The following is a 14,814-nucleotide window of genomic DNA, read 5'->3' as shown; positions in this document are numbered from 1 at the left end:
AACAAAAGAATAAAATATCTAGGAATAAACCTACCTAAGGAGACAAAAGACCTGTATGCAGAAAACTATAAGACACTGATGAAAGAAATTAAAGATGATACAAATAGATGGAGAGATATACCATGTTCTTGGATTGGAAGAATCAACACTGTGAAAATGACTCTACTACCCAAAGCAATCTACAGATTCATTGCAATCCCTATCAAACTACCAATGGCATTTTTCACAGAACTAGAACAAAAAATTTCACAATTTGTATGGAAACACAAAAGATCCCGAATAGCCAAAACAAGCTTGAGAAAGAAAAACAGAGCTGGAGGAATCAGGCTCCCTGACTTTAGACTATACTACAAATCTACAGTAATCAAGACAGTATGGTACTGGCACAAAACATAAATATAGATCAATGGAACAGGATAGAAAGGCCAGAGATAAACCCATGAACATATGGTCAACTAATCTATGGCAAAGGAGGCAAGGATATATACAATGGGAAAAAGACAGTCTCTTCAATAAGTGGTGCTGGGAAAACTGGACAGCTACATGTAAAACAATGAAATTGGAACACTCCCTAACATCATACACAAAAATAACCTCAAAATGGATTAGAGACCTAAATGTAAGAGCAGACACTATAAAGCTCTTAGAGGAAAACATAGGAAGAGCACTCTTTGACATAAATCACAGCAAGATCTTTTTCATCCACCTCCTAGAGCAATGGAAATAAAAACAGAAATAAACATATGGGACCTAAGGAAACTGAAAAGCTTTTGCAAAGCAAAGGAAACTACAAACAAGACGAAAAGACAACCCTCAGAATGGGAGAAAATATCTGCAAACGAATCAGCGGACAAAGGATTAATCTCCAAAATATATAAACAGCTCATGCAGCTCAATATTAAAAAAACAAACAAACCAATCCAAAAATGGGCAGAAGACCTAAATAGACATTTCTCCAAAGAGGACATACATATGAAACAACCCAATCCAAAAATGGGCAGAAGACCTAAATAGACATTTCTCCAAAGAGGACATACATATGGCCAAGAAGCACATGAAAAGCTGCTCAGCATCACTAATTATTAGAGAAACGCAAATCAAAACTACAATGAGGTATCACCTCACACCAGTTAGAATGGGCATCATCAGAAAATCTACAAACAACAAATGCTGGAGAGGGTGTGGAGAAAAGGGAACCCTCTTGCACTGTTGGTGGGAATGTAAATTGATACAGCCACTAGGGAGAAGAGCATGGAGGTTCCTTAAAAAACTAAAAATAGAATTACCATATGACCCAGCAATCCTACTACTGGACATATACCCAGAGAAAGCCATAATTCAAAAAGACACACACACCCCAATGTCCATTGCAGCACTATTTACAATAGCCAGGTCATGGAAGCAACCTAAATGCCCATCAACAGACGAATGGATAAAGAAGATGTGGTACATATATACAATGGAATATTACTCAGCCATAAAAAGGAATGAAATTGGGTCATTTGTAGAGATGTGGATGGATCTACAGACTGTCATACAGAGTGAAGTAAGTCAGAAAGAGAAAAACAAATATCGTATATTAACGCATATATGTGAAACCTAGAAAAATGGTATAGATGAACCAGTTTGCAGGGCAGAAATAGAGACACAGATGTAGAGAACAAACGTATGGACACCAAGGGGCGAAAGTGGCAGGGGCAGTGGTGGTGTGATGAATTGGGAGACTGGGATTGACATATATACATTAATATGTATAAAATGGATAACTAATAAGAACCTGCTGCATAAAAAAATAAAATTCAAAACAAAAAAATGAGGCAAGGGAAGAAAGGGTAAAAGATATAACCAGTGGTGGGCTTGGGCTGGCTTGTACATGCTTGGGAGAGTAGATTTTGTGCGTCTCTTCCCTTTGAAATTCCACCTTCAGTGACAGCACATTTGTCACTTGAAATCAGCCATAGTACAAGTATTTACACCTCTGAAAACAACAAACAGTACAAGTGAGGGCATTTCATTTTTCCAGAAAGCCAGTTTACCTGCACACCAAGGGGTGAACCCAGAATTTTGAATTTGGATTACTAACTGAATAGAGATTTTGGAGATGATATGAGTTTGATTTGGGACCTGTTGAGATTATAGTAACAGCTGGGAACAGTCTGACAATGTGGCAAATTCCATCTATAAATGGCACTCACTGTCCTTTTGATAGAGACTATAAAATGTTGTTCAATAAATCTATTATGTTGCCTTGGAGTTGAAACAAAAAGATGAAATCCTTCTGAAGACACATGTTTTGCATTATACATGTAATTTCATTGCAGAAACACTAAAAACGCCATTATTTTATCAGTAAAAGTTTTTACAGATATGGTAAAGTTTCCTATGGTTCAAAGAGTAGCTAAGCCACAAAACAAAATAATGATTCAGCTGAGAATTCGCGTTAATCCAAACTCGTATTAACAGGGAGACTCAGGGAGAAAGAATTGTTTGCTGTTATTCTGGATGGAAAGCAGAGTGAGGATGTGGGATTTCACAGATTTCATCTTTTACTTGAACTCTTAAGTTGGAAGATCTTTTCCTTTCTGTGAGAGATTTTCTTTCAAAAATTAAAACAGTTGGGCTTCCCTGGTGGCGCAGTGGTTGCGCGTCCGCCTGCCGATGCAGGGGACACGGGTTCGAGCCCTGGTCCGGGAAGATCCCACATGCCGCGGAGCGGCTGGGCCCGTGAGCCATGGCCGCTGAGCCTGCGCGTCCGGAGCCTGTGCTCCGCAACGGGAGAGGCCATAACAGAGGAAGGCCCGCATACCACAAAACAACAACAACAACAAATTAAAACAGTTTATCTTTTCAGCAGAGATTTGTGAAATCAATTATGCAGCGTCAGTAAAGTACAATTTAGAGGGTGGTGTTTTGTGCGAAAAGATGTGAATGACTTATTCAGTGACACTATGTTACAAAGCAGTATTGCTGCATGATCCCAATTTTGTATTCAAACATATTGCGTCTGTGCGTTCAAAGGCTGGAGGAGTAAAATGTTTAAAAGAGCTATCTCTGCTTGATGAGATTACGGGTTGCTGTTTGTTTAACCCTGTTGCTGTGTATCTATTTTTGCTGTAGAATTATGAGAGCTAATAAAAAATGTTGATACAATAAGAAAAGATACACTATCATGCTTGGCTGAGTGCAGTGTCACAAGTAACTTGACACTTGAAAATTTTACAGGGTGTCCCTGGAGCAAAGGGAGAAAGAGGAGAAAGAGTAAGTATCCTCTGGACTGTTGACCAGCCGCAGCTGACTGCACACCTTTTGTTGCATAAGCCTGATAAAGGATAACCATTTCCTATCATGATTACTGATTGCTCTAATACCACTCCGCCTCTTCCCCCTCTCCTCAACTCACTTGACTGTGAGCACATTTTCAAGTGGAAACCACCCTGTGGGCTAGAAGTCAGGAGTGCTGGCTTCTAGTTGCAGATCTGCTGCTATCCAGCTAGATGACCTTAGGCCATTTCTTTAAGGCTAAAATGGAGAGAATCAAACTCATCTAACTCACAAAGTGGATTTAATGAAGACATAATATAATGGATGTGAAAAGGCTTCAGAAAAGTAAAAGCTCTAGTCAAAATGCCAAGCTGTTGATTGAGGCTTTTGTATTTCCAATATGGGAACCAAGGAAGACAAAGGCAGCATGGAATCAAAGAACTGGCTGTGAAACTGAAATCAGTTTATTTTAGGGGCCCTCTGTGTCCTTTGAGAAATTGTGCCACTGCTTATATAATTGTGCTGTCGGCTCTAGTAGAAACAGCAGTGACCTTGGGCTCATCCAGTGACCTCTGTGAAAACTTGGGCAGTATGTTTAACTCCGTTCATCTGTAAGATGGATTTAACATCTTTCCTCTGAGTTGCTATTAGTATTAAGTAAGCCACTGGTTGAGAAACTGCTGTATTTTACAAGCTCTAAAGAGCAATAAATAAGGCATTAACTATGTGTGGGTTTATTACAAAACTAGTAAATTTTTTAGAATCTGGGGCCAGAAACACTTGTACTTTTTAATTTAATAAAGGCTCTCAGGAACCTTGTACCATGAGTGCCAGATTGCTTATACCTCCTCTGTGTGCACCATGGTGGTCAATCCTACGTGTTGCTAGGAGGCAAAGAGCCCAGGTTGGGAACAATGGGTCAAGTCCCATTTCCATCCTGGAAGTCCTGCCATTGGCTGGGTTTGTGGCTGAAAGTCAGCAGTCTGCTTTTTTCTCGTCCAGGGTGACCTACAGTCTCAAGCCATGGTGAGAGCAGTGGCACATCAGGTGTGCGAACAGCTCATCCAAAGTAAGTGCGTTATAGTTACAGATGTTTTCTGTTACGCGTCCAAATGGGAATTTGCCTTTCGCACAAGCGTAAAGACTAAGCTTTGTCTTGTTGCAGAAACATAAGCTTTACAGATGGCCGTCACTAACCCATCTAAGTGATCATTAATATTACCCTAGAGTTCTGCATCGATGGTGCAGAGGCCAAGTTCCTCTCTGTTGTTTGTCCAAAAACTCTCTGTTTGCCCATATTGGTTTAACTTGACTGCCCATATCAAATCTTTTATTTCTTCTTCATCTCTCCAAATAGATAGATTTTTTTTTCTCAAGTCCTCAGCACTTGAAAGCTGCCAAACTAAGGCATCAGAAGCTACCTTCAAGCCACTAGCTTTAAATCCATATCTCTTTCTTACCCATTTCTTTTGGCTAGCCCAAGGCCCTTCCCTTTATTCTTTAACATTTATACCAAAAAAAATGCAGACACACAAACATACATGCACACATGGGGACAGGCTTCATGTGAACATTTGACATGATACTTGGGCTCCATGCCAAAAATTACACTGGAACACACTTTATATCACACCTGTCCCATTTCTTCATTTTAAACTTGAACTTTCCCACAGGCCAGTATTTCAGTTACTGATTCATGATCATTCACTTACATACCCACGCATCTGTGCATTTCTCCCCTGCCCACTGACTTTATATTTTGTCTCAATAATCTAACCAGAGGGTTACTAGAGTGGGCCCTTCTCTCTGCCAGTCATTTGTTTAGTTCCACAAAGATCTGAGGCCACATGGAGATGAAATATTCCTCTCAAACCCAGACAGCTCTGGCCTGGCTCTGCTGTCAAGCCCCCTGGTTCTGTAGCATCCACCATCTCCAAGGCCGACATTACCTAAGCGGCTGCCTTAACAGCTTTGAGGTTATATTTTTTTTAACCCGGGAAGTTTGGGAGTCCTGTAAGTGTCCAAGAAGGCGTTATTGGCTGGGTCCAAAATTCCATCTGCAGTAGATAAACCCAGATCTCATCCTGCAGAAAGCATGGAGTGAAGGTCTACAGGGGCTTGGAAGAGTTTTCATTAAGACGTAAATCTTAGGGCAAACTGAATACAAAGCTACTATCTTCAGATGTAGTAGTAATGCTCCCTATATTTTAACTTTATTTCATTTTGTATTATAGTGCCCAAACTAGTGGTTGTGAAAGAGGGAATTTATCAGTTAAATGAAACTACTTATGTTTAATGCCAAAATAGGATCTCTGAAAATACAATTAATTATAAAAGAACAACATGAAGTAGAATATGTCCAAAGCTAACCTGTACCTTGGATTATTTTGTAAGTTTCTCATTTCAAGTATACACTGTAAATGGGTGGGTAATGATTTTAAGGAAACCTAAGGGTTAAATCCTAATATGACTCACTGACCATAATATAAGGAAGATTTCACAATAGTTGCTATCTTATTCCACTGTTGGATAAAAATCTTATATAAATATGTGATTATTTGAAACATGCCCTAAAAATTGAGAGTCCAAAATCCAGTTTTTCCCCTCAGGAATTCTCAGATTCTTGTGAATAACCTCTAGGAAATAGAAACCAGCAGGGGTTATACAAGAGCTGAAACAGGTCTGTAAAATAGGGAGGCCCTGCCTGTCAATGTCATTGTCAGAGGAAAAAAAATAGAAGAGATTTTATGCCAGTCTAAGAGCAAAACCCAACCCACCCAGAAGCTGTATTTCTGGCACCTCAACCATCTGCACACACACCACTTCACGTTTCTCTGGGCTTCTTATTTCCTTCCTTAGGCTTCACCTCAGAACTTGATTATCATTTAGCATATAATTCCTCACATGCTCAGTTACCTGGTGGTTAGTCCAGATCTGAATTATCCTAGGAAAGGTTATGTGGGAAGCTGTGTGAGGCTGAGGTGATGACAGCTAGAGAAGTATCGATAATAAAGGATGGCCCTTTTATCAAAGGAGGAAGCTGAAAAAGCAGATGTGGAAATGTCTGATCCCACCCAAACATTCATGAACATGCCTACTAATGACTCCTGAGTCATCGGAAGCCAATCCTAGTTACGGTCATGGTCCTATGCTTAAGAATGCATTGACTGTATCTTAGAAACCATCCCTCGAAAAATGGTTACTATTCTTTATTTAGGGTTGAATGTTTAAAAAGGAATAAATGACAGTCATCCGGAAAGTTCACTTCTTTGGGAAAATGTTATCTCCTGATGATGCTGAAAAATGGGGCATTATGGTATCAAATACTTTCTCAATCTATACTTCTAATTATTAAAATACATTCTTCCAGGCACAACTGAGTTAAGGGATTATGGGAGAGAGAGCCAGATTTTTTTTAAAAAATAAAGCTATTCAGAGTTTCTGCAGCTGGGACCCAAGTAAAGTTTTCTGCAAAAAGGCTTGGCAATGAAGAAATGAGTTGAAACAGAGCACTTGTCTGGGGATTTCTGAGCAAGAGGGTGGAACAGGCTTTTTGGGTTGGAAAAAAGACATATTACTTGGGTGGAAATCGCTGGGGGAAAGGGGCAGCTGGGTGAGGATTTAGGGGTCAGATAAATGTTGGGGGTGAAGACAAAATTTATGATTTCTGGTCAGTGATGTTTAATGAGATGCTGACGTGAGCTGTGGAATTCCAAACCCATGAGACGCGACTTGAATACAATCCTGCTGTTAATATCATCCAAAGTAAAATGCAAAAATTTTTCAGTTGGAAATCAACTTATTTCAGAGGGATGTGCTTCTTCCTATTGGTGGGTGTCTCACAGAATTGTTTGGAACCGTGACAAATAATACGTTCACTTCTCCCTTTCTATGTGTGACAGTTCATCGAATGCTTCTTTGTCCTTCGTGTCTCAGGTCATATGGCCAGGTACACAGCCATCCTCAACCAGATTCCCAGCCAGTCAACATCAATCCGGACCATCCAAGGGCCTCCCGGAGAGCCCGGGAGACCAGGCTCACCTGGAACCCCTGGTGAACAAGGACCCCCAGGTGCCCCAGGCTTCCCAGGAAATGCAGGTGTGCCAGGGACCCCAGGAGAACGAGGTAAGCTGGACCACTCCTCTCATTGGGTGTGCTGAAACAAGAGTGTAACAGTGGTGCTTATGCAATGATAAAGTTCCAAACAATGGACCTAAATTAATTCTATTCCATCTATTCTTCAGCTTCTTGTGTATTAATCCCCAATATTGAGAAAATTGAGTAATCTACAAAACGTTTATTAAGAGCCACATCTGCTTGTATGCAAAAGGAGGATCCGAAACCCCAATTCACCTCTAAAAGGCTTTTGAGCTAATGAGAGAAAGAGGTCCCCTCTAGATGGATGAATTAAAAAAATATGCCCATCCAAGTAGAATTACAAAATGATACCCCCCTCTGGACAGATGTAGCATCAAACATATGTGTCAATTGAAAAAAAAAACAAACACAGACACACAACCTAAAAGTTGAGAATTATGTTTTATTTGGCGGACTCACTGAGGACTTAAGCCTGGGATGCAGCCTCTCAGATGGGTCTGAGGAACTGCTCCGAAGAGATGAAGCAGGACCTGGATTTGTAGGAGTTTTGCAACAAAAACCAGGTAGTGGGAACATCAAAAGAGAACTGTTAATTAAAGAAAAACAGGCATCTCAAATTAATGAATTTAGCACTTTCCTATGAATGGGAAGATGCAAGAGTCTGGGCTCAATGAAATCATTCCTTTGATACGAACCTTAACAACCTAGAGCCGGTATTCTGTTCTTTTCCATCCTGAATCTCCTCAGGGTGCACTGTTGGAGGCAGCCGTAGTGGCTGCTGGCTTGCTGGACACAACATCTTTTGTTTGCTGATATGGCAAGCAGCATTCTTTGTCCACATGTGTCATGGCAAGTAGAGAGCTCACTTCCTAGGTCTGGTACTTTTTTTGTGCAGTGCCCATACCAGCCAATGGTCAGTCACATCAACATATGATTTACATGTGCTTATGTAGACCATGCCAATTCTAAACTTCAAATTAAATACTGTTTGTGGCTCATCGTCCTATAACATGAGGCAGTATTTTATTTAATAGTTCCATGGGCCAATGTTTAATCTTTCCTACTAAAGTCTCTTTCAAATAGAGATTCTACTTAGCCTTTTCTTCTACCCTTTACAGGTCTTAGCAGTATTGTGTAATACAATAATGGACTCTTTCCATTGAATTTCACCCTATTTTGTAATTGGCCAAGATCTCCCACTCCAGAAGCAGATCAGATCAAAGAGAGGTGGGAAAATGGGGTTACATATCAGCCACAAAGAAAGTGATAGGAAAAGAGATAACCAATAAAAGTATTTTCTAGGACACAATTTTATGGAATGTAGGTTGGGAGAAAAGCTAACTAGTACCTATCTGCTCTTGTGAGTCATATTGCTTTAATGAGATGGGTAGGATATACTCCTTTGATCAAATTTGAGATGTAAAATGCAGATTACCAAGATAATATCTCATGTTTGTTCTTGATCCATGCCAACAGGCCATGTGCATTTCTGCCTTTGCACTTTTGGACACTTTGTTCTTCCCCCTTTGGAGATGTCCTTTCCTTTCCCTGCCTTATGTGAGTCTTACTCTTACTTCAAGGCTCAGCTTAACCCCTGTCTCATGCATGAAGTTTTTGTTGATTGTTCTAGACCAACAGATGTCTCCACCCCCTGAATACCTGATGCTCTGACCGTCTCTCCCACCCGTTTTAGCAGAGTCATCACATGTTAATGAACAGCATGATGGCAGAAAGCAGGGCTCAGGTCTGAATTGCTTTGCAATAATAGGTCCTCACCAGATAATTGTTGCTTTGATTGCAACCCAGTTCTGATTTTCCTTTCTAAAGGGTTTTCCTGTGCCAGGGCGCTAAATCAGCAGATGTAGAGAAGGACATAATTTCCTCGCAGTGTACCAACAATCTGGCAGCCAGGAAGGTGGCCTCCTCTGTCAACAGGACACCCTCTAATGGGGTCGGTGATGGATCAACTGTGACTCAGGGAGCATAGAGCCAGCGCCTGAGTCACTCTGGGCAAGTCACAAGTTGTCTTTTTTCTTTTTGGAAGTCCTGTCCTCGTTCCTGCCAGACTGAGTCTTTCCTGCTCTGCAAGAACACTTGAATGCTTAGATCAGAGAAAAATCAGCCAAGGGTCCTCAAACAGTGGTCCAGACAGCCCTTGAAATATGAATTTCCATGATATAATTTTCTGACATACATGTATGTATATATTCCGAAAGAGTATAGTAGATAAGCAAAATCCTGTATTTCACAAACACAGGTAGGATGACAGTAAGAGAAAGTGAGAAATGCCCTCTGAGCATGAGGGAGGGTGATTTTGGTTGATCACCAACTGGGTGGGAGGGTGTGCTTTTGGGTTTAAGGTAGGGGTTTATAGGCCAGCGCCCAGGGGACTTTTCATTCCCAGCAAAGTATTTCAATCCTGTTGCAATTGAGATTCATGGTTGTGAGGAGAACAATAATTTTTTTGAAAAAATATTTTTTGAAGTATAGTTGATTTACCATGCCGTGTTTGTTTCAGGTATACCGCAAAGTGATTCATGTTTTGATAATAGCCTTGTGGTCCAAAAACCCAGAAAAGATTGATACAGAAAAATGTCTGCCTTTCCACTAAATCAAAACAATAGAATTTTAAAACTGAAGAAACTTCAGCCATCTTTTCTCCTGACCCTCTCATTTCATATAAAAAAGAAGCTTATAAAGTTATCGAGGCCCAAAGAGGCTAGAAGTCAGCCAATGTCAGGACTGGAAATAAAAACCAGAGAACAGTTTGATTTTTTTTCTGTATAAAATATGATTATCACTATACTGTAGAATACAATTTTAAAAGGACACTTTATTATAATAAGTAAAAATAAGTACTATTACTAGGCGGTGTACTTAGACAAATAATAAGCTACAAAAGTACGACTGAAAGAAACATGGATGTTGAGACTCTGGCATAGCATTGAGGGGAACCTCACTTTCTGCTGAGTCTTCATAACAAAAAAAAATTCATGACTGTATTGATTTTGCTAATTTTTCGCCAGAAGTACTCCATCTGATTTCTCTATTCTAATTTTTCAAAAGTGTTTCAAACTTCTTAAAACATAATGAATAAGAAGAAATACATTTTACATCATGATGCTGTACGCATGTGCATGTGTGTGCATTCAAACTTATATAACTGAGGCAAATAGAAATAATACTTTCCCTTACTATTGTTTCCTGTTTTCTTTTGTTAAAAGGCTGAGGGCAGCATGGGGAATTCTGTTCAATACTCTGTAGTAACCTATATAGGAAAAGAATCTGAAAAAGAAGAGATAGATGTATATGTATAACTAAGTCACTTTGCTTTTCACCTGAAACGAATACAACATTGTATATCAACTATATTCCAATATAAAATTAAGAAAAAAAAAGGCTAAGGGGCACCTTTGGATTTTATGACCTCAGTTTGAAATACACTGTTCTAGTTCAAGATCTTTGATTAACGCCATTCTTATCATGGAAATATCCAAAGAATATGCATTTTTAGAGAATAGAAATTAGAGCTATTCCTTCCACATTAGCTCGGTGAAGTAGATGACCATTCATGGCTTTCCTTATTACCTACCAGAAGACTGTATTTTCACTCTCTCTGATTGTCTTACTCGCTCTCATTAACCCTTTGTCTCCTTTAACTTAAAGTATTTTTCGTAAGATTGTGTGGAACAGTCTCTTAGCTGTCTTCTCCCATAGGTTGTAATAGAAAGAGAAGCCTCAGAGTTTAATAATTCAAAGAGATCCTGCAGCTCACATTGTTCCTCCAAAGCTTAAACTCCAGCTGAGACTTGGCTGATTATTGGCACCCAGAATCGAAGGGGCTCCACTTGCATCACAGAAGCAAAATGTGATGCACCTGCTTTCTCTCCTCACGTATACTACACTGTTAACTTATGTCAAAGAAAAGCGATTCCTCCATGGACTAGGCTACATTTTTGCTGCCTTTCCCCATGAAACTCTGCACCATCTCCAGGTAAATGGCTCTATAGCCTGGCTTCCAAAATTTAGAAAAATGGGCGGGATCAGCTCTGAGGTTCCTCTCTTGTTCCTCTGTTGTTCCCTGAACTGTGACAATTGAGTCCTAACTATTCTGACCTTAACTCACTCTCCAATCAGCCTTGTGTGATTCTAACTAGATCCTCTTGACAACTCAATTTCTAATTGTGATCTCTGCATGTCATTCCCAGATGACTAATCTGTTTATTTCCTTATTCCATTTATTTAAATGTTCATTATCCACACTGATATCTTGAACCATCTATGAACCCAGACAACAGTAGCTTAGTTGGTCTAGAGTCCACAAAATTCAGTTTACTTATTTATCTGAAAAGAACTGGGAAATTTTCCTGATTTCAGTCTTCATGTAACTCCTTCATTTCCCATGATTCTCCGAAATATATTGGATCAGAGGAACCATCCAACTAAAGATTTTCCTATTTAGATTGTATATCCATAACAGCTGGAATTCATAGCTGGTTTATTTTCTATAATAAATCAACAAATATTTATGAAATTCAAGGTTTATGTAAGGCTCTTGGCTGGGCAGTGTGTGAGATAATACTATGATTTATGGCTTTTGCTTGTTATGTTAGGCACCAAATGCATCTGCCAATATTGTGCTCGGTCCCATATATGCAATCTCATTTGGATAAAATAGAAGACACGGTTTGGATAAGGAAAGAATATGATATATTACTGAATGTACAAGTAGGGAGATGGCAACTGCTAAGCAAGTTATGTGGCAAGTACGTGCTGTCAGAATTTAGAGGAAGACAGCACTGTGGCCTTTGAAAAGAAATGGTGCTCTCATTTATTAAGCAATTACTTAATAAACCAGCAGTTGCTTAGTACATTATTAATGCTCATAAAACTTTTATGAGATCCGTATTAGCCCCATTTTTAGGTGAGGAAACTGACGTTCAGCCAGATGGTCCATTGTCACAAAGGCCACACAGCTGAACAGCAGGGGACCAGAATTCAAATCCAGATGTGTATGATTCCAGAATATCTGTGCTTGCTCACCTCTGCCCTGTTGTCACCTTTAAATTCATTGCTTGGCGGGAGTTTCACAGAGGAGGCCAGCACTGTGCAGGGTTTGGTGAACCCTGGTTTCATTATGGCTCCTAATATCCACAGTTCATAGCATGTGAACTGCTAGACTAACCAGAGTGTTTTAGTGGGTTATAGTTGTACTATTTGCAAGCTTCTTAATGCACTCTGTTCTGCTGTGTTTGGATAGCCTTGGGGCATCCGTGACCTGGCAGATGACCAGCTCTAAGAAGTCAGGTGACCTGTTTTGGGTACCTATGAACATGATAAAGACACTTTTAAAAAAATTTATTATTTTTGGCTGTGTTGGGTCTTCGTTGCTGCACGTGGGCTTTCTCTAGTTGCGGCGAGCAGGGGCTACTCTTCGTTGTGGTGCACGGGCTTCTCGTTGCAGTGGCTTCTCTTGTTGCAGAGCACGGGCTCTAGTCGCACAGACTTCAGTAGCTGTGGCGCACGGGCTTAGTTGCTCCACGGCATGTGGGATCTTCCCGGGCCAGAGCTCAAACCTGTGTCCCCTGCATTGGCAGGTGGATTCTTAACAACTGGGACGTGAGGGAAGTCCCTGATAAAAACATTTCTTATGGTTATATATTTTGGCACTTGGCAATTCTTCTAGATTTTAGCATAGACCCAGTAGGGCAGTAACCTATAGGGAAATTGGTCATGGATCTGGCAATTTGAGATGCATGTATAGAAGTTATACTTCTATTATGGTATCTCAGCCTGGGGGCAAATGGGGAGAAACCTGGAACAGAGTAATTTAATCTTGTTTCACTTCTGATATTTTAGAAGAGAAACCGTTTTCACCTTACTATGTGTGATGCTGCTTTAGCTGGAAACAGCATGATGGGATGGAAAGAATGCAGCGTGGGGCATCAACCACATATGGGTTAGGATACTAACTTTGCCACATACTAGCTATGTAATCTTGGCTGCTTAATCTTTCTGCATCTTCATTCATTCATTTAACCAGCACTTACTGAGCATCTACTACATGTCAGGCCTGGTGCTGGGTGTTAACAGCATAGTGGTAGACAGGGGACACAGCTCTTACCTTTTATGTACTTAGCATAGAGACAGATAATAAACAAAAAAATACATGAATAGCTTAATTTCAGTTTTTATGTGTTATGAAAAAATGTAGGTTGTTCTATGAACATGGAAGAGAGGATTCTGACTTACTCTGTTGAGTCAGTGCTGTTTTAACTGAGACCTGAAAGTTTAGGAGTTTGCCATATCAGTAAGAAAGAAAGTCAGAAGAGAGCATTCTAGGCAAAGACAGCAATAGCATGTGCAAAGGTCCTGAGGTGGGAAGGGACTTGAAACCTATAAAGCCATGATTCTCAACCCTAGCAAACGTATGGTCTCCTATTTATAACAAATAATTTGCAACATTTCTGTTACTGTTCTAAACTGAAACTTATAGATAATAAATATTACCTGCCTTCACACATAATTTTTTAAAAATAGAGTGTCCTACTGTGTACTATAAAGAAGTAAAAGGAGAGTAATTTATGGTCAAATACTTTATTCCAGTATACAGATTTCCAGCATAATTACAATGGAAACATAATGAAGAAATCAAAATGTACTTGTATTTAAGAATTATTAAAATGCAACAGCTCCAAATTCAAGATGATATAGTTGAGCTTTATCAATTACTTATGTCTCTGCATTTGTCTCCATTGTGTTCACAGTGAAGATCTATTAAGATAGCAAGTACATCATTGGCATTATGCAAATAAACGTAAATTACCTTCTCCTACTTTTTCAGACACATGTTTTTTGGTTAACACATCTCTTGATTTTTCATTATGTCTTTTTTCCTACTAGACGGGGTCATGTCTTTCCCTATGCCAGCACCTGAAAAAAGTTTACTGGAAATGACTGGAAGTTATCATTGCAAAGACTTTCCCTTTGCTGGACTTCATTGGTTTCTGTAAATTTCATGAGCACTTTACGTCTACTCTGTGGGATCAAATCTTTTGGATGTAAGAGCTCTAGTCACTCCAATATTATTATTGAGGATTAAAAAATATTAATATTGGAATGTCATTTTAATCAAGAGAAAATATCACGTTTGTCTAAAAGCTTGATGCTAGGGCAGTTTCTAACCTCTGTTGGCTCCCAGGATTAATTTGTTATTGTTCTTTGAGGATAAAATCCCTGAGTGACTTTTGAAGTTGGAAAATGTCTCTCCTTGAGCTTTCCCTGCCACCAAAGACCAAATTTCTAATGACTGAATGTAAAGAAAGACAATATTTAAAGATCAGTTTTTATCAGTCGGGTTCTGTGGTTAACTTGAAAAAGATGGGTCTTTGTTTCAGAAAATGAGAATAGGGGGATGGGAGAAGGATAAGATGAAACACAACTGAACTCCCCTAA

General features: G+C 39.6%; 1 protein-coding gene across 1 annotated transcript in view; it reads left to right on the top strand.

Moving 5' to 3' along the window:
- COL14A1 (collagen type XIV alpha 1 chain) overlaps window positions 1-14,814 on the top strand; it is a 265,739-nt gene that overhangs the window by 235,566 nt on the left and 15,359 nt on the right. The window contains exons 43-45 of the mRNA XM_024129388.3: window positions 3,223-3,258; window positions 4,264-4,330; window positions 7,198-7,386. Coding sequence (XP_023985156.1) covers window positions 3,223-3,258; window positions 4,264-4,330; window positions 7,198-7,386 — 292 coding nt within the window. The remainder of the gene's footprint in view (window positions 1-3,222; window positions 3,259-4,263; window positions 4,331-7,197; window positions 7,387-14,814) is intronic.

Source organism: Physeter macrocephalus, chromosome 15 (assembly GCF_002837175.3).
Source record: "Physeter macrocephalus isolate SW-GA chromosome 15, ASM283717v5, whole genome shotgun sequence".
Classification (NCBI taxonomy): domain Eukaryota; kingdom Metazoa; phylum Chordata; class Mammalia; order Artiodactyla; family Physeteridae; genus Physeter; species Physeter macrocephalus.
The sequence above is the reverse complement of the archived record's forward strand: the minus strand, read 5'-3'. Positions and strand labels throughout refer to the sequence as shown.